Here is a 19,595-nt window from a genome sequence, read left to right as displayed (position 1 = left end):
TTTTTTGTTGATACTGTGACAGTGCATAGTGGCTGGTTAATTTTGGCAGCTGAAGACTGATCATGATAACGTTTATCTAGAACTCAGGTTTTTCCGTGCCTGGGGTATCATTGGATGTGCTCAAGTCCTTGTCCTCTCCTGCTTTTCCTCAGGCTGGGCGGCACTGAGCAGCGCCGGTAGGTGACTTACTGGGGCCACTGGTGTCAGGATCAAGTGGAAAGTTAGGATAGAAGATTAAAGAGCAAGTGTTCGAGCCTCACCCTCTCTTTCCTATCAGAAACAGGGTCAGGATCTGAAACCCAAGCTCAGACATGAGGCTGAATCAGTTTGGAGCATGCCAGAGCCATTTGGAATAACATGATCTATTTTTTTCCAGGACTGTGCTCCCCCCACACCCCTCCAATATTTACTGTTATTGAGGACAGTAAATTGCCTGACCTGTTTCAAATACGTTCTGTTTAATTTCTCATTCCACTCTTTGCCTTATGCCTATGCCCAAAACGATCAGCAGGAATGGGAGGACATGTTTATGCGAGGCTTGAATGGTTATTTCTGAGCTAGCCAAGGATGGACATGCATTTCCAAGTGATCCTGAGACCAGCTATATCTTGATTAAAGGGCTATAGCTTGATTATCCTGAGTCTCTCTGTGTAAATATTTGTAAAGCATGATCGAATGATCTCTAGAATTTCTCTTCGGTGCGCTGAGTTTGTTGCATTTCTTCTCTGTAGATCATGTTTTCATGTTTCCCAAACTTCACAGCATTCCCGTGGCTGAGCCCTGAGCGCTCTGTGTGTCCTTTTTATTTTAGGCATAGCTGCTGGACATGAATGTGCTTTCCTATCAGTGATCTCAGGAACTTTGTATTCAACATTATCTCCTGGCTCCCACTTTGTTTTGCCCTAAATGTTGTGTATTCTGATAGACAGCAGCTGGAGGAGTGCTTAGAAATGGAATCAGCAGTATTATTGTCTCTAAAACACAGGAGCAGCATCAAAGCAGTTCTTTTCCACCATGCTGGAGAGAAACTCCTCGTGTCCTGGCTGCCTGATCTTGTGTGGAGAGCACTCACCAGGGCTCAGCTGTTTTGGGGAGCTTTGGCCGGAAAATTTCCCATTCAGAGCTCCGGACAAAGGCATCTGGAGCATGCATCCATAGACCCAGCTTGAGTATGCAACACTTCTGATGAATAAGCTCGCTGAGGCTGACAATCTGGAAGCTTTCCCAGAATTTTGCCCAGCTAGGGTTTGTTTGTATATATGGGAAGCAGAAAGGAAGGGAGGGTGAGAAAGAGGGAGAGGAACACGGTGAAGAAAAGAGGGCAGAGTAACAGGGAGGCGATCCCAGTTTTGGGCTACATATAAGGGAGGAAATGAATTTACCCTCCACTCCCCATTCAAAACCCCCAAATAAAGGCTGCTCCTTGGTGGCACCTACTCAGCCACTGGCATGAATGGCACGAGCTTTTTGAGGCAAGTGATCGCTTCAGACGCGGCCAACTTGGCACAGCCCCGTTGGAAACTGGAAGTTGTTTTCTGTTCGACGGCTGTTGGTGGCCTGTTGGTGGCCTCACTCCAGTTCCCAGCAGACAGATGGCTGCAAAAATCCCTGCTGCAGATGGTGCATCTCTGGTCTTATTAGCCGGCTCGACAGAGGGGTCAGTGACACAGTGGGCCGCAGAAGTGGAGTGACCTTGTTCCATCTCGGCACTGACTGTCCTGGGCCACAGCTGGAGGCACAATCTCTGTGTGGGCCACGTGCTCCACCACCCGTGTGGAAAAAAAGAGGGGGAATTGCAAGAAAAAAAAAAATTGAAAACTGGCATGGAAATGAAAAACTGGGGGGAAAAAAACCCAACCACTCAGGGGTCAGAAGAGGTGAAATGACACCTCTTTTCAAGCAGCTCCTCCACTACTGGCATTTCAGGAGTGCCCTGACGCGTTTTCCATCCCTGAACTCATTGCTGCTCAGCAGCCTCTGGAGTCAGTGACCTTTCCACAGCGCGGGATCGATCCCTGCTATCGAGCATCTCAGGCACCAGCCCATCAGCATGTGGGGCACGGCAGAGCTCTGTCCCTGGCAGCAGCTGGGTGAGTGCTGCATCACTGCAAGAGAACAGCCCCGGCTTTTCTCACTCCGGAGGATTGATTGAGTGGCTGTCAATGAGCTCTCGAGGGGCTGTTAACACTTGCTTTAAACCCAGGAGCTCTGCCTGTGCCGGGGATGCTGAGGCACTCCTGGCCCTGGTGGGAGGTGGCAGGGGATGAGTAAGTGGCTGTGTGGAGAGGGATGTGTGTAAAGCAGCAGTGACTCAGTGTTTGTGGAGAGGAGTCTAATGGGGGCAGAGAAACAGACTGTGGGCTTTTCCCACCTTTTCCATCTGTCTCAGCTGGTGCAGGGCTTTCCGAAGCCTGTGGGGATCCTCACTGGTGACCAGTGACAGGACCTGAGGGAATGGCTGGAGCTGTGTCAGAGGGGGTTAGGTTGGGTATCAGGAGATGTTTCTTAATTCAGAGGGTGGTTTAGCATTGAAACAGGCTCCCCTGGGAATGGTCACAGCACCAAATATGCCAGAGCTCGAGGAGTGTTTGGACAACACTCTCAGGCACAGGGTGGGATTGTTGGGGTGTCCTGTGCAGGGCCAGGAGTTGACTGGATAATCCTTGTGGGTCCCTTCCAGCTCAGGATATTCTGTGATTGTAGGACACAGGCTGGAGCAGAAGCTCCCTGAGTTGGCAGTGACTTTTCCCCAGTTTTGTGGCTGAGCACAGCATATTTTGATAAGTAGACAAAATCGATGTATCCGTAGAGGAGTAGCAAGGCAGCCCCCTGGAGTAGCTCTGTCTTTGCTGCAGATGTGTTTTTGGGCAAAACCCATCAAGTTCTCTGTTTTTCTTCCCCCTCTGATAAACATTCCTGACTTCTTTGGCCAGAGGGTCTGGAGAGGAATGGTGATTTCTTTCTGTGGAGCATCCTGTGCTGGAGAAGAGGAAATTGAAGGGAAAAAACAAGCATGGCAGGAGGTCTTCTTAGCATTCTGACTGAGCAGAAACTTAACAAGGAAATATTTGGAATCCAGGTCAGGCTACCAAGGAGCACTCTGGAAGAATTGCCCAGGAATGCAGGATTGAATTAGAATACTCAGAGCTCAGCTGCATTTGAAACTGGTCAGGGATGTGAAAGGCATCAGGAATGGGTTCTGGAGGTACAGCAGCACCAAAGGATTTCCCAGAAAAGGTTGGCCTGGTGTTGATTGGGACAAGCAGCCTAATGGATAAGGAAGTTGAAAAGGTGAAGGTAGCCAGTGCCTTTTTGCCATGTCCTGCTGGCAAGGTTGGCTCCCAGGCACCCAAATTCCTCCACAGAGGCAGAATCTGGGGAAGAAAATGTTCCCCACTGCCAAGAAAAAGAGTGACAGGGACTGTTTTAAGTTATCTGGATGTTTACAGATCCATGGGATGCATTGAGGGAGATGTTTGGGGTGACTGTGGAGCCACTCTCTGTCACCTGGGGAGCTTCCTAAAGGCTGGAAGAGGGCAAATGTTACACCCACCTTTAAAAAGGGCAAGGAGGAGGATCCAGAGAACAACTGACTGGTCAACCTACACGGCCCCTGGGATGATTAAAGAGCAAGTGGATCAAAAGGTTATTTCCAGGCAAAATGATGGACAATGAAGTGATTGGGAATAAACAGGGAGGGTTTATGGAGGACAGGTTGTGCCTGGCTGCCCTGTTTTCTTTTTGGGATGGGATGACTGCTTACATGGACAGTGGGGAGAAGCAGCTTGTGTGGATTTTGCCATAACCAAGGCCATTAACACAAGTCTCCAAGTGCATTTTTGTATCCAGATCACGGAATTATCCACTGGATTGCTGGCTTTATATCTGAATGGAATTCCTGCAGGATTTGAGGGTGGTGGTCAAAGGTTTGAGGCCTAATCAAGAGCTGGTCACCTCTGGCCAGGGTTGGTAGAGTGGCCAGCATTGTTTAATGTCTTCTTTAACGACCTGGACAACGTTTGACACTCCTGAGGCCACACCTGGAAAAAGTGCCCAGTACTGGCTTCCCCCAACACCAGAGACACCAGCACATTGCAGCAAGTCCAGTGGGTGCTGAGGCAGCTGGAGAATGTCAAAGGAGGGAAAGGGAGCAAACTTGGAGAAGAGGAGGCTGTTAAAGAGCAGTCATGGAGGAGCCAAACAACTTGCAGAGGTAGGCAGGGAAAGGTCTAGAGGCACCAGCTGCAGCAGGAAAAGACCCAGCTGGATATAAAGCAAAATAATCCTCCACCACAAGAGCAGTTAAGTTAAGCAGTTTAGTGCTGTAATAAGTCAGCCAAGAGAGATGGTAGCGTTTCTGTTCCTGGTGATTTTCAAATCTCAATCAGACGACACCCTGAAAAACCTGATCTGACTTTGAAATCAGTCCTTTTTTCTGGCATAGGATTGGACTGGGAACTTGAGGGTTTTTTTGTTGGGTTTTTTTTTCTCCAACTTAAATTATTCTGATTCTGTTCGTTGCCAACCCACATCTCATTCTTTGGAGGTTCAGGGATCTGGAGAACAAGATAAATTTTCAGGGTGTGAAGGGAAGCAGGGAAAAATGAGAGTTGGTTTAAAGGGGCTTAAGGGGGAAAAAGTCTTAAGAGAGCTGGATTATCTCCCTTTACATTAAAATACAGATTTATGATCAACTCATTTCTTACCTTTTTCTGACCAATGGCAACCTTAGAAGCTCATGCTAATAGCAGTGGGATCACAGTGTTTTTATTACATCTCCTTCCCACCAGGGCAGAGCCCAAATCTCCCTTTCTACCCTGCTGACTGGAGATTTGAGGTTTTACTTCACACAATCAAAGCATGAATAGACTGAGGTCTCAGTACCCTCCAGCCACAAATGGAGCGGGGTCCGGGTGATGCCCAGCATTGTTTGGAGCCCAGTGAAATCAGGAAATTTGGGCTCAGCTTGGCTGTGAAAGGAACCAGAAGCTCATTTTTCAGCCTGTCAACCCAGTTTCGTGCTGAACTGGGATCCTGCATTTTGCAACCTGTTCTGTGGCTGAGAGAGTTTCAAGGAAAACTTGTTATAAAGCAGATTTCCAACAGATTAAGCAGGAGTTCATGCTACTTTTTTTAATCCAGGGAAGCATATCCTCCCCATTCATTTTTGTCTGGAGTTACAGTTCAAGAGGAAGTTAAAAACTAAAAGTTTTACAGCCTTCTTTAGGTCTAAGGCACAGATTTACCCTTGGCAGAACACACACGTGCAGTAAACCCATCCTGCCCTCCTCATCAGAAACTCAAAACTCTGCAGCCAAGGCACGACCAACTCACTCTGGCTAAAATTAATTAATGAAATTAAATTCCCAACATAAATAGTTGATGTGCTGGAATATAGGAAATAATCCTGCATTAGCCTCCAGGGATGAGCTGGTTGATTAATACATCTGTTTCTAATTTATATAAGCATCAAACATCTCCTCTTCACTCATCTAGCATTCAGGCAGGGCACTTGCAGCTTCTCTGACACAATTCACGTGTGTGAGTGTTGGTGTGGTCAGATCTTGAGTCAATCCTTGAGGACTTGCACCTTTGCAGTTCCCTTTTCGTTTTTATTGGGCGCATAAAAAGTGCCTTCAAAGAAATTTCCCTCCTTAGCCCGTGGTTTGAATTAATCGTGGTGCACTTACCTCAGCAGCGAGCCTGGTGCCGTGCTGCAAATCAGAAATGACAAATAGCTGGCTCCTGCAAGGTGCTGAAGGCAACAGCTCCCTGTCTGCTGTCCCTGATGTCCCAAACCCACAGCTGCAGTTACGTATTTGGCCTAGTTTGGAAAAGCAGTAAAAAAAAAAAAAAAAAAAAAAAAAAAAGCAGAAATGCTTCTCACCCCAGGAGGGGCTGTTAGGCTGAAGGAAGGGGAATGCTGAATCACACACACTTTGTTGTCAAGGTGCATGTGTTTGTAATCTGCTTCCATCGCCAGCATGCCTGTGGCTCTTGGTTGGGAATCTTTTCCGTGTGTTGCCTGTTTGTTTTCTCTCAAGCTCCTTTTCAAGCCCCCGTTTCAAGTAGGCAGAGCTGAAGAAGATTTGCAGCACTCTACTGTTTTAGGAGGGGCTGAGACTAGGCTGGCCCCTTGTTTGTTGGCTCCTAACTCCAGCTTTGATTGGGGATGATGGGGACATCTTCTCCCCCTCCCTTCCCCCCTTGTTCTTGTCTGTCCAGCACATAAAAATCTGCAGGAAATTGCCAATTCTGTAGAGCCTGGCCTGGACTGCTGCTTTTCAGAGGTCACCCAGGGCAGGCTGTGACAGGGTGGGTCTCCCTCCCCTCTTCTCTCACTGCAGGTACATCCGCTCGGAGCGCTCCGTCATCCTCATCAACTTCTGCCTCTCCATCATCTCCTCCAACGCTCTCATCCTGATCGGACAGACCCAGACCCGGAATAAGGTAAGCTGAGGCTTTGTTTATTTGTTTGCTTTCCCCCTGATTTAGCACTGAAATGATCCATTCAGGCAGCGCTTCCTCATTTTTCCTCCATCTGTTAATTAGCGACATGTCAAAGACACGGCTAAATGGCAGATTTCAATTTTCTCTCTCGCTCTCTCTTTGATAATTTGTCAGCATCCTCAGGGCTTTGATTAAAACCAATGTGATATTTTTGAATATCTGCCTAGAGTAGCTGGCACGCGGCACGGTGAAGAAGTGTGGTGATTTGCAAGGTTTTAACCGTTTTATTTTCAAAAAAATTACAAAGACAGATTGAGAAAAGGCTTTAAAAAAAAAAACCAAACAAACAACCTCTCAGCTTTACATTTATTTCTCCAGCAGTTTTTAATACTCCAAGCTGAAAGTACTTGGCAGATGTTAATGAACACAGGCACAAAACTGTCCAACCTTTTTTCTGGGATGGGAAGCATTGCCAGATGCACCTTGAGCCATGAGGGACTCAGAGCAGATCCCAGAGTGGCTCCAGCAGTGCAGGCAAGACCCAGTGAGGTTTTCCAAGCCATGAGCACTGGTTGCTCTATTCCAACAGACCCAGCTGGAGAGGTGTGTGTTGCCTCCATGACTTTTTTCCAGCTCAAGCACTTTCAGGTTCCCTGTCGATGTCTGGCATGACAAATCACTGCTCACCACCAGTGTTTTCGCACTGTAAATTTTCCCATCTTCCCAAATGCTCCCATCATCGTAAATCTGTTGAGCCAAAAAACGTGAGGCAAGACACCTCCTCCACTCTTTCTGCCGCCAAAATCACAGTCAGAAGTCAAAAATTAGTTATTGTTTAACAGGAACCAGTGGGCAGCTGGGTTTTTTGAGTCCCTGCTTTGGCAATGTGGACATGGTGTCACTGTTGGAAGAGTATCAGGAATAAAATCTTCCCTGTGAGGGTGGTGAGGCACTGGAACAGTTTGCCCAGAGAAGCTGTGGGTACCCCAACACTGGAAGTGTTCAAGGCAAGGTTGGACAGGGCTTTGAGCAAGGAGAAAATCTTCCTGCCCATGGCAGGGGCTTGGAATGAGATGCTCTTTAAGGTCCCTCCCAAAACTCGACCCATTCTATGATTTTGTGATTCCTGTGGAGAAGCTGAGGGATTTAATGAATCAGGGACTCATTTCTGTAGAGGGCCCTTTAGGTTAGGGTTAGGCTGCTTTAGCAAAAGCTTTCCAGCTGCTGGAGCCCTGTGTGTTTAGAGAAGTGTGGAAACAAGCAGCCAACTCTGCTCCTGCTGCAAAAGTGCCCTTCAGAAGCTCCCTTCCCAAAGCAGAGTTGTCTTCCAGTGCCACCATGGTTGGCAGGAGGTGTAGAGAGGGTGACCCAAGCTCCTTGCTTTCCTTGGTTGTGTTTTCTGCCACACCAGATGTGTGCTGGGAGCTTCTTTCCATGGAATGAAACACTGAGGGATGCTCAACAGGACAAACCACGGCTGGACCTCCTCTTTGGTGATTCTTCTTCACCTCAGGAGAGGAGCTGGATGTGTTCCTCCTCCAGAGCACAGGTTATGAACCCAGGTTCTCCCTGGTGGATTTTTTTTCTGTCCCGTGACTCTGGGAGTTCACTGTCAGAGCTGTTGGTGGGGATTCAAAGCTCCCGGCAGCGATGGCAGGAGGCAGATTAGCTCCTTGCACATCCATATGCATGAAACCCCAGAAATAGAAAGGTTATTCTTGGATTTCCTCTCAGCTATCTAGTAAACAGTCTCTAGCAGGCAACAGAGAAAGAAAACTATACAGAGGAGAGACGAAGGAGTGTAAATTAAGATTTTATTCACATTCAATTATCGATAATAGGGTGCCTTAAAATGTTGGTGGTTGATTTATAATTGTAGCTTCTCCGGGAGATTTCTGTGGTATCGGCTTCCCTGGAAATGTCAAATTCTCCCTGGATCTCCATCCGTGTAACCTCAAAGGCGAGATTCCACGCCTGGATTTGCTAAGCTTTTGGAAGATGAAAGGCCTGGGAAAAGGCTAAAAAAAAATTACAGTCAGCAGTGCGGGGATACAAAGGGAAGGGATGCTGCGGGAAGTGGCCGTGTCTCTGAGGCTTGTGCTGGAAGGGAACAGATTTCTCCTCTCAAAGGAAAACAAGGGCTAATGGCCTTGACAGGCTGACAAGCTCTGCTGGGTCTTGGGACATCATATCCCCGTGCTTAGCCTTTCATGGGGATGTTTGGTTTTCCCCACAAGGAAGGGAAAACCTGCAGCAGAGGTTGCAGAAGCAAATTTTTGCCTGCCTATCAGTTGGCCAAGTTCATTTGAGGCGATGAGTTCATCCTGGTCCAGCTGAGATATGCATATTTCTCTTGTCTTCCCCTCCACTCTTCTTCCCTTTCTCTCAGAGCTACTCATTTGAGAAAAAAAAAACAAACAAACAAAACAAAAGTATCTCTGTGGTGTAAAATTGTAAAGCAAAACTTTCTCTCCCCTTTACAAGAAGAAAACAAAATCAAATTTTGTTGGTTTGAAACAAAATCAAAAAGACAGTGTGAACAATGTTGTACCTGATAACAGTCCAAAAGGAAAAGGGTTCTAAAATAACAATCTCTTAAAATCCATTCCAGAAAGCATCATCTGTTTGTAGCTGTTTCATGTAGGGTTTGTAAGCTGATTAATAGGAACCACCTTTTCTTAGGATTCTTGTAAAATGAGAAAATTACTGGACATTATCATATTGAGCTGTGCTATTTGTACTGAACTGACATCCCAAATCCACTGCTAAGCAGAACATGGAGGGATTTTGTGTCAAATGCAAATCTGGAACAAAAAAAGACGGTTCCTATCTCCGAGAACACACGGTCTTGCTTTTATTCCCAGCCTCTGATAACGTCGGGTGGTGCCAGTGGATGAATCGAGAGCAATCCGATAAAATCATGATAAAAGCCACTCTGTGCATGAGAGCTCTGGCTTGAAAGATGCTGCTGGTTGAAAAAAGAGAAAAAAGGGAAAGGTTCATTGACCGTAAAGCCCAAGTCCATGTTTCCCCATGTAACTCAAAGCAAAGAAATTCTTGATTATAAACCTCCCCCTCCCCTAAATGCCTGAAACCAATTTTTTTTTCATCCAGAGTCACTTTTAAAATCTATTTGCTCTCCCTTCTCCTCGGGAGCCACTGGAATTTCTTCCCATCGCTTTCTTCTTGAGTACATTGATTCACAGTTTTCAGCTCACAGATGGGGGGAGAACTGGCTGAGTGAAACAGAGCGGCACCAATTTGCACCAGTGAAAGATTTGGCCTTGCTGAGTTAAAACAAAGACGAGCTTGTCAGCTTTCCAGTCCATCTCCCTGGCACTCCGGGATTGTTCTTCATAATGCATTTGCCAGTTCTTTCCCCAGTTTAATTTTAAATGGCTTAAGCTGCCTGCATTTCCCTTGTGAGATTTCCCCACCAAGTAGTAGAGCTCACCATTATGAAATTCTTTCTAATCTAGGGGGATTTTCTTTTTTTTTTTTTTCTTTTTCCCCCTGTCTGCTGGTAGTTATGTGCTCTTGGACAACTGTGCCCTCATGTTTGCAGTCCTTTCCCAGCCCCTGGCAGCCGTGGTTTCACCCAGCTCTCACGGCTTAACTCTTTCACTCAGCCCTGTTTTTCTGGCAGGGGCACCATCCAAATTGCCTTTCTCAGATTTCATTTCCAAGGCTGGGCTGCCAGGGACGTGGTGCTTTGCAAACCTTTTGAGCTGAGATTGGTGCACTGTTTATTAACTACTCCACACCCCCCCACCTTGAAAGGAGCATGGCAATAGTTTGGATGTTTTGGAAAATAAATGTATCCCACTGAAGCCAAGAGAGCACCAGGATGGGATGTGTGCTCAGACTTCTAGTGGAAGGTGTCCCTGCCTGTTGTTTTTTTTTTTTGGGGGGAGGAGGAGGGGGGTTGTAATTAAATGATCTTTAAGGTCCCTCCCCACCTCCCCACTCAAACAATTCTATAATTCCACAATTCTTCAAAAGTGTTAACCATGGCATTATCCTAAAGCTCATGTTTTAGAACAGCTGATTTCCACGTAATATTTAAATGTCAAGCTTTGGTCTTCGCTAGGTCAAAGCCTGTGGAGGAGCCTTCTCCCTCTCAAACTGCATTTCCATGTCCTGATCTCCTTGACTTTTCCTTCCAGAGCCCAGTTTGGAAGCGTCTCCCCGCGCCTTCCTCTCTGCTCCCTGCTGCTCTCTCCTCCTGCCTCTCCTCTCACGTCTCCTTTCCTCCTCTCTGCAGGTGATCTGCACGCTGGTGGCGGCTTTCTTGCACTTCTTCTTCCTCTCCTCTTTCTGCTGGGTGCTGACCGAGGCCTGGCAGTCCTACATGGCCGTGACGGGCCGGTTACGGAACCGCATCATCCGCAAGCGCTTCTTGTGTCTCGGATGGGGTGAGGATCCCAGGAGGGGCTGCAGGAGGGGCTGCTGCTCCTCAGGAGGCTCAGAATCCTTCCAGCAGGGGTTTCAAGAGGGGCTGAAGTGGTTAAAAACAGAGAGCCATAAGCTGAACCTCCTTCCCAGTGCACCCAAAAATAGAGGAGTCAAGTTCAGGTTTCAGAGGGTGCTGTGGGGGTGGTTTCTCCTGGGGTTTGGGTCTGTTTCTTGCTTTCTGCTTTTCTCTCTCTGTCTGTCTCCCTCTGTGTTGGATGTGTTCTGTTGGTACGTGGCACCAGCCAAGGGAATCCTGGCCTGGGCCAGCAGCACTGTGGTCAGCAGGGCCAGGGCAGGGATGGTCCCTCTGTGCTGGGCACTGCTGAGGCCACACCTCGAATTGTGGGGTCAGTTTGGGATTCCTCTCTGCAAGAAAGACACTGAGGTGCTGGAAAATGTGCAGAGATGTCAATGGAGCTGTGGAAGGATCTGGAGCACCAGGAGTGGTTGAGGGAGCTGCAGGGGCTCAGCCTGGTAAAAGGAGGATCAGAAGGGACCTTCTCAATCTCCACAGCTCCCTGACAGGAGGGTGCAACCAGAGGGGGCCAAGCTCTGCTCCTAGGTAAAAGTAATAGAACAGTAGGAAACAGCTCCAGTTGGACCACAGGAGATGGGATATTAGGGAAAATGGGATATTAGATGGGATATTAGGGAAAATTTCATCACTGAAAGGATGGCCAAGCATTGGAGCAGGCTGCCCAGCGAAGTGGTGGAATCACCATCCCTGGAAGAGCTCAAAAACCCATGAAGAAGTGACATTTAGGGCCATGGTTTAGTGGTGGACCTGGGTGGGCTCGATGATCCTCGAGGTCTTTTCCACCTTAATGATTTTATGGTTCCAAGATCCTGCAGGGCAACCTGGAGTGAAGCAAACTCTGAAATCCCGTCTCCATGGCAGCAGCGCCTTTCGGAGACAAATAAACTGCGAGACTGCTGCAGATGCTTGTAACTAATTTTTCTCCCTCTGCCTCTGCTGTATGTTTAATTTATTAGCCTTAAATGATGCATTCTGTAGTAGAAAACAAATACAAACCCATAAACCTGGGCTTTCAAAGCGATAACAAGGGTGTGTTTGAAAGGAGCGGTGGCAAAAAAAAAGTTGCTGAGAAGCGAGGAGGCAAAGGAAGGAAAGGAGTGTGGCTGAGCTTTATTAATGTCTCATTTTACTACTGAACTCTCACAATTCACCCCAGGCAAGAGATTTCTGGTGCTTACCAAGCACCCTGATGTGATTTATTCTGGCACATCAAGAGCTGTCCTCGTTGCAGCACCTTCATCCCTTTAAGTTTTCCCTCCTAAGCTTTTGCTTACAATAGAGAATAAATTGTGTTATTAAAACCCAGGGTTTGCATGTTAGCGGGAGCAGAACCACAATACCTGCAGAGCACAGGCTGCAGGAGCCTGGGTGTGCTCATGCATATGTTTATACCTCCTTGGTGACTCCAGCAACATCAGGGATATCAAATGTAACAGACTAATAGCTTTCCTAGGTAATAAAAAGGGATTTTTTTTTCCCCTTGATTTGTAAAAGCTGGGACAGATGGGCGTGTTAGCCAAGGGAATTTTGGATGAGCAACATTCACATTTGTAGTCTGTACAGATTAAAAAAAAAAAAAAAATCCCCCTACATGTGTAGAAGCATAATTTGCACTGCTAGTAAAATGTAGTCAGCTCTGAGCTAGGATGCACTGCTGATAAATGATGCATAATAACCATTTGGAGTAGGTTAGGACAAGAAATGAAGAACACTCTTGCCTATTAAGGCGGCAAGGGAATTTTGGATATTTAGCATCCTGCTAGACTTCAGCTGTAGAGCTGGGATTAATGGCACTTGTAAGAGGAAAGAAGCCGAAAATATGTTTTAAAGAGCATAATCTGAAGTAATTAGCACAATTCACTTTGTCATGGGCTGATTCTCCCCCCTTTCCCCTCTTTGCACATTTGCATTTCTCTAAGCCGTTGTTCAAGACGTCTTTGCCAAGTTCTCAGCTGCTCTCAGCTGTAGCTCATTGAAGCTGCAGAGAATTTCGGCAGCAGGGAGGATTATTTTTTATTTCTTTGGTCTCCTCTTGGATGTGCAGCTTTGCAGTTTGATTTTTAAATTATTATTAGTAATTGTTATTATTATTAGTGATTCTTGTCCATGCTTGGACAATGCTCTCAAGTTCATGATGTGACTCATTGGGTGATCCTGTGCAGGGTCAGGAGCTGGACTTGATGGTCCTTGTGGATCCTTCCAATTCAGGATGTTCTCTGATTTAGAATAGAGAGATAAATTGTTCCCTGGGAACACCTCAGTCATCATATTTATCCCCAATAAAGAAGAAATATTTTTGTCAGTATTTTTATGACCCTGGTATAGTTTCCACAGCTGGATTTTTAATGCCGCCATAGCTCAGCCTCTGAGTGGGTCTTCAGCCGTTTATAACAAGAATGGCTCTTGGGAATTATTAGCAAATATTTTCTCTAGTGGAACATGATTAACACATGGCCTGATTCTCCTGTGACCTGGAAGTACAAAACTCTTTGGAAGAGGTTTTGAATGGGTTTACTTGGACTTGTGAGTGTTAAATTCCCTTTGTGCAGAAAGCCCCCAGAGCCTTGCTGGTACTGCCTGTACCACACCAGGTGTATGGAACAGGCCAGTTAGGAATAAATGTCTTGATAATAATTAAAAAAATAAGATTAAAATTTGATTTTTTTTTTTTGGTGGGGATTTTTTCAATCTAATCCCATGTAACTTCCCTTGCACTGCTGACAGCTCTCCCAGAGCTGCACCTCTCATTATGATGCTCTTTGGCTCTTTAATTACCACGACATAGCTGCCACCTGTAGTAGCTGCTCCTTGTCCAGAGCCATTCCCAGCCCAAACTGAGGCTTTTACCCAGCCTTGGAACGAGCCAGTCCCTGGAGCTGCCAAGTTCACAGCCCCACTCTGGATTTCTGCATAATTACCACGTCGGAGACAAGTGCTTTGTGAAGAACAAGTTGCTATTTTTGGCAGAGTCTTTGCCAAATTTCCTCTTTCCCAGGGTCTCTTGCACCAAGCTGTATTCCTGAAAATGTCCTTTCCCGTGTGGTTTCCTCCTGTGGGATTCTGTATTGATGGCACGGTGGGGAGTGCAGCAGCCAGGGTTTGTCCAGATGAGGTGTGACAGGAGGCTCAGGGACAGGAGCAAGAGTCAGTGAGGGAAAAAATGGGAAAAAGAGGAATGGAAAGGAAAAAACGGGGAAAAGGGAAAGGAAAGGAAAGGAAAGGAAAGGAAAGGAAAGGAAAGGAAAGGAAAGGAAAGGAAAGGAAAGGAAAGGAAAGGAAAGGAAAGGAAAGGAAAGGAAAGGAAAGGAAAGGAAAGGAAAGGAAAGGAAAGGAAAGGAAAGGAAAGGAAAGGAAAGGAAGGAAAGGAGAAAGGAGAAAGGAGAAAGGAGAAAGGAGAAAGGAGAAAGGAGAAAGGAGAAAGGAGAACGGAGAACGGAAAGGAATATTAGAAGAAACGCTTTTAAACTTACTGCCTGTTGGGTTTGGACTGGTGAAACGTGACCTGTGCTTGGAAATCTCACATGGAAAGGGAAGCACTTCCCTGCAGGATAACCCTAAAATACTCCAGATTCCAGCCAGCTTGGCCCTGTGGCTCCCAGCTGCTGCAGAGCATCACTGTTAATCAACGTTGGGATGATTTGTGTTGCTGAGGGACCCCCTTCCCAAAGGAATGCTGTTTGGAAGCACTGCCAGCACATTCCTCGGATCTCCTGCAGTCACCTGCCGTGACCTCTGCAGCTCACGAATTAGGGCCTTGTCAAGGGATACTAATTCCAGCTGGGCACTGATCCTGCTGATTCTTAATGGGATTTTCCCATCTTCAGCATTGAGGCAGCTTAATTCCTCCTGCCACGAGAAGGAGGGCTATAAAAAGCCGTATGGAGACTTCCAGAGCTGAAGAACCCAATGCTAGGAGCTGATCTCCTGACATTCCTTTAGGAGAAGGGGAGAGCTGGGCTTTGAACCTTCATAGAACCTGGAAGAGACCTGAAACTCTCTCTCATTGTTGTTCAGAGGAACCTGCTCCATTACAGATCTTGGGGGACCTGTTTGGGATAGGGAAACTCAGTTTTAGTTTCCTTTTCTGTCTCATTTGGGGCAGATTTGAACCCGGGTTGCTCATCCTACACTGAGTGCAAACAAAGCTCTTAATCTTTGGATCCTTAGAGTTGGGTTGTGGCTGAATATTCCAGCTTGACATCATGAAGTACCTAAGAATAAAACAAATCAATTTTATGCATCTGAATCTACTGGAAGAGCCCCCACACCTGCTGAGACCACAGCAAGGCAGGAGCTGGTTACAGCTCATGGTATTTATTTAAATAAGAGAGATAATTAAAGTTCTTGCTTTTAGTTCTGAGGGTCCTGAGCTCAGTTTCTGCCACAGGTGCTGAAATAACTGGGAAAAATGGGGAATATTGAGTGGGAAAAGGGCTGCACATGTGATTAAATGACCAATTTCCTCCTGTTTCATTTCCATAGGGCTCCCTGCCTTGGTGGTTGCCATTTCTGTGGGATTTACTAAAGCCAAGGGATACGGCACCGTGAACTAGTGAGTAAAGGATTTCTTTTTTTCTCCCTTGTTTTGTCCTCCATCCTTTTTGTCAAAACTCAGTCACTGACCCACAGGAGGTAGGCTGGGAGCTAAATTGCCATGTGCAGGACAATTCCTGCATCCCTGCCTCCTCAATCCATCATCTGACCAAGCTGGATCATGTGTTCCTTTAAAAACAAGTGCAAAGGGACTAATTAGGTTTAACTGTTGTATTTGTGACATCACTTTGATCTAAATACCTTTTACTTAGAGCTTTTTAATGTATTTTTAAGGGGAAAAATGTGGAATATTTAAAGTTTAGAAAGTTTAAAAATTAAAACCAGATTTTTTTTTAATCTATTTTTGTATTTGATTGGTCCCACATTTCCAAAATAGCTTTAGGCAGCAGAATGAGCCTGACTTGTGCAAACTTGTCAAAGGTTTTGACAGCAGCGTGTGTTTGCCTGTTTCCCAAATTCCACAGGTTTTGTCTTTTATGTGCCCGTGATGGGGGAAGGAAAACAGAAAAGAAATAATGGAAGAGGTAAAAAATGCATTAAGGCAAGGCTGGGCTCACTCAGAGCTGAACATTAGTACGACTTTAAATGAAAAAGGGAAAAAAAAAAAGAGAAAATCTTTTTTTTTTCCCTCCCTTGTGAGAAAACCTCAGAAATTTCCTGCATAGTGGCGGTTCAAGGATAATATTTTATGTAGCAATAAGTCAGGCTCTTCCCTGCTGCATCCCATAATTTTCCAGAGCCTTCCTGGGCAGGGGTTTGCAGCCCACACGGGCGATGTTTGCGGCTGGAGCTGTTGATGTGGCCGGCAGCAGATGAGGCTTCGATCGTCCCACTGAGGAAATGTCATGTGGAACCTCCTGCTCTCCCTCAATTCCCACCACATCCTGCACACCCACGGCCAAATGGTCCAGGGTTTGCATTTTAATTGCAGGGGAGAATTAAAGCAGCACAGCAGCGTTTTCTGTTCGCCTTGCAACCTGAATTCATGTATGGCAGAGGGCTCAGGATTGTGAATTTCTCCAGTACAAATCCATAGGCAGAATTCCTGAAGCCTGTGCTGGCATCAGGATGCCTTGGCTTTCCCACCTGCAGTGTGTCCTGGTGGAGAAGGACCCCGTGGTTGTTGTGTGAGTCAGGAGAGGACAAAACACAGCCTGGTTTGCAGAAACATCACCAAGATCCCAAATTAATTCCCTTTGGATTTTCCATGGGTCAGCTGCTTCTGGCACTTTGCTCCAGGCACATCCATGAGAACAATTCATCATGAACAAACCTCAGGGAGATGGGAGGGAGGTCCTGGATGTTTCTGCTTCTCTTTTCTTGTTTATAGACTGGTGGGAATTGGTGCAACAAGCTTTGTGGCTCTGTCAAAAATGTTTAAGAGTTCTTTTGTCAGCGTTGACCACACAAAAGTGCCTGGGTGGGGAAGGGAGGAACGTGCAGGGAATCACTCCCTGTTTTCTGCCCTGGACCTCTGTGCCAGCATCTCCCACCCTGCAGACTGCAGCCAGGAGGGTGCCAACATGTGACAAGCCCTGCTGGACTCCTGCTTGGCTCTCAAGTTGGCACGGGATGAGGTGGCCGAGAGGCTGGGCTGACTTTCCAGCGTTCCCAGGAGTTTCCTGGTCACACCAGCTCTCCTCCTTTTGCTGCCAATCCTCTGACTCCTTTCAGCCCTGAAGACTCTGTCCAGGGCTGGATGCCAGGGGGTGGAAGGGGATCCCCTGCTCCCAGCTCTGCTCTCAGGATGTTTGTCACCAAAATTGTGGTGTGGTGGGGCCTTCACACCCCAGCAAGCCCAGTTTGATGAGTTTGGTTTCAGTGATCCTGGCGGGTCCTTTTCTGGGATATCCCATGGTTCTCTGGTCCCTCCTTTTGCCTCCTTTCGACATTTCCGAATGTGGGGTGAAGCTGGTGAGGCCCACCAAAGTCATTAGAAGAACAACAGTTCCTCTCAAGCTCAAAGATCCCATCAGGCATCCCCAGTGCTGCCAACCAGTTGTAATTCCACACTTTGATACCTTCCAGTGGCTAAAAAACATACAAGAGGACTGGAGAGGGAATTTTTCCAAGGTCATGTAGTGACAGGACAAGGGAAAATGGCCTTGAGCTGAAGGAGGATAGATTTAGATTGGATATTTGGAAGAAATTCTTCCCTGTGAGGGTGGGGAGACCCTGGCACAGGTTGTCCGGGGAAGCTGTGGCTGCCCCATCCCTGGAAGTGTCCAAAGTCAGGTTGGATGGGGCTTGGAGCAACCTGGGATAATGGAAGGTGTCCCTGCCCATGGCAGGCGGATTGTACAAAATGATCTTTCAGGTCTCTTCCAACCCAAACCATTCAATGATTCTCTGAATTCCTGCTGGGATTGGCTTTACCAAGAGCCAGAGTTAAAGAGAGCTCACTTGCACTGAGTGGTGGGTTCATGAGCCCTGTTACTGAATAAAATGGAGCATCTCTGTAATGAGAGTTACATTTACACTTTTGTGCATTTTAAAACACAAAACAAATATTGCTGTGTGTCCAGCTGGGCAGGGCGCCCCAACAGATTGGAGTGCATTCACACTTAGCCCTGTTCTCCTGCTCAAAAAGGCTTAAAAGCTCTGTGGCATTGCTGTGTGGGGAGGCCCTTGGTTTTACCTCTCCTCCAGAGCAAATTCAGCTCTGCCCAGCAGCAGTTTCAGAGCTGAACTCCAAAACTTGAGGTTTAGCTTGGATATTGGTAAGAAATTCTTCCCTGTGAGGGTGGTGAGGCCCTGGCACAGGGTGCCCAGAGAAGCTGTGGCTGCCCCATCCCCGAAAGTGTCCAAAGACACCTTGGACAGGGCTTGGAGCAACCTGGGATAGTGGAAGGTATCCCTGCCCATGGTGGGGGTTGGAACCAGGTGATCTTGAAGGTCCTTTCAGCCCAGTTTTGTCTCCAGTGGGAACTCACAGGGCATTTCAACTGGGCACTGCAGACTTTCAGGGCCCAATATTTCCAGCTTGCAGAAGGAAGGAAAAGCTTTAATCACAGCACATGCCTCCCTGGGAAGGAGGGGACAAGAGGTGACAAAATAAACCACAAGGAACTTGTAAAAACCAACATGAGCCACACAGAGCCTTTTAAAGCATGTTCCAACCCTACAATTTCTGGGTCCCAAGAGCAGTGAGTACATGAGCTCCCATGATGGAGGTGGACATTAAGTCGAAGCAGGGCTCTGATATTTAGAATCATAGGATCATAGAATAGAATAACAGCAGTTTGTTTTTTTTTTTTTTCCTCATCCCACTCACAGGGGTAAAAAAAAAAAACCCTGACATCCAAATAACAGGACATGGTCACAAGGGCAGTTTGGGGACAGCTGCAGGTGTTGAAGGCATTGCAGAATTAATCTTGGTGTTAAAGACTCTCAGGGTAAAGGTGGTGGAAGGGGCAGGGTGTGAAATGTGTGATGTGTCTTGAGGCTGGAACTGCCTCAAGTCCAGCTGGATCTTCAGGATGTGCCAAAGGTGGCACAGCCAGTGTGGAACAAACTCTATGAGGATGTTCAGCCTGGGCTGAACCTCAGCAGGATTTCACCCAGTTTGGTCCTGGTTTTTTTATTGTACATGGGACGAAACTTTTCTCTAACAATGAAAACACAACTGAGCAGCAGAACAGAACAGTCCCACCAAGAATTGTCCCATCCAAGGCTTGGTCATGTCTCCAAGCTCTAATGCAGAGAATCAGAGCCAGTGGAAAGTTTAGGGAGCTTGTGGTATGTTTAATATTTACCATTTAGCTGGGCAGACTGCACTGAGTCATAAGCTGAGGAGGGAGAGAGAGGCCCAGATTAAAAATTGAATATGTGCTGCAGGAATTTGGAGTGGGTCTATGTTGTTCTGTGAGTGGTGATTCCCAGCAGCCATTCACTCAACCTTTATTACTCAGGATGCTCCAGCCAGGGGATTTTTCCTTTCTCTTGTCTGAACTGCATTCAAAAGAACATTTTGCTGTGGTTTGGAGCATGCTGGGGCAGGGTAGAGGCTGCACTCCCAGTCTCAAATAACGTCTGAGGGGTAGCAGAGGTCTAAAGGACCTGCCACTGATCACCTCCTTAGATGAGGCTGAGTGCCTGA

At 46.8% G+C, this 19,595-nt stretch overlaps 1 protein-coding gene across 5 annotated transcripts in view; it reads left to right on the top strand.

Moving 5' to 3' along the window:
• The window catches only part of ADGRB1 (adhesion G protein-coupled receptor B1), a 288,143-nt gene that overhangs the window by 221,099 nt on the left and 47,449 nt on the right, over nucleotides 1–19,595 (top strand). For 3 of the 5 annotated variants that reach the window (XM_066175225.1, XM_066175218.1, XM_066175211.1), the window contains exons 20-22: nucleotides 6,348–6,450; nucleotides 10,715–10,865; nucleotides 15,425–15,494. In XM_066175225.1, coding sequence (XP_066031322.1) covers nucleotides 6,348–6,450; nucleotides 10,715–10,865; nucleotides 15,425–15,494 — 324 coding nt within the window. Of the gene's footprint in view, nucleotides 1–80; nucleotides 177–6,347; nucleotides 6,451–10,714; nucleotides 10,866–15,424; nucleotides 15,495–19,595 lie in introns of all 5 variants that reach the window. The other 2 variants (XM_066175193.1, XM_066175202.1) reach the window with 2 other exon arrangements.

The sequence above is a fragment of the Chamaea fasciata genome, unplaced genomic scaffold (genome assembly GCF_029207755.1).
Source record: "Chamaea fasciata isolate MVZ Bird 193981 ecotype frontalis unplaced genomic scaffold, bChaFas1.0.hap1 SCAF_1, whole genome shotgun sequence".
Lineage (NCBI taxonomy): Eukaryota > Metazoa > Chordata > Aves > Passeriformes > Sylviidae > Chamaea > Chamaea fasciata.
This window is presented reverse-complemented; position numbering and strand designations above follow the sequence as displayed.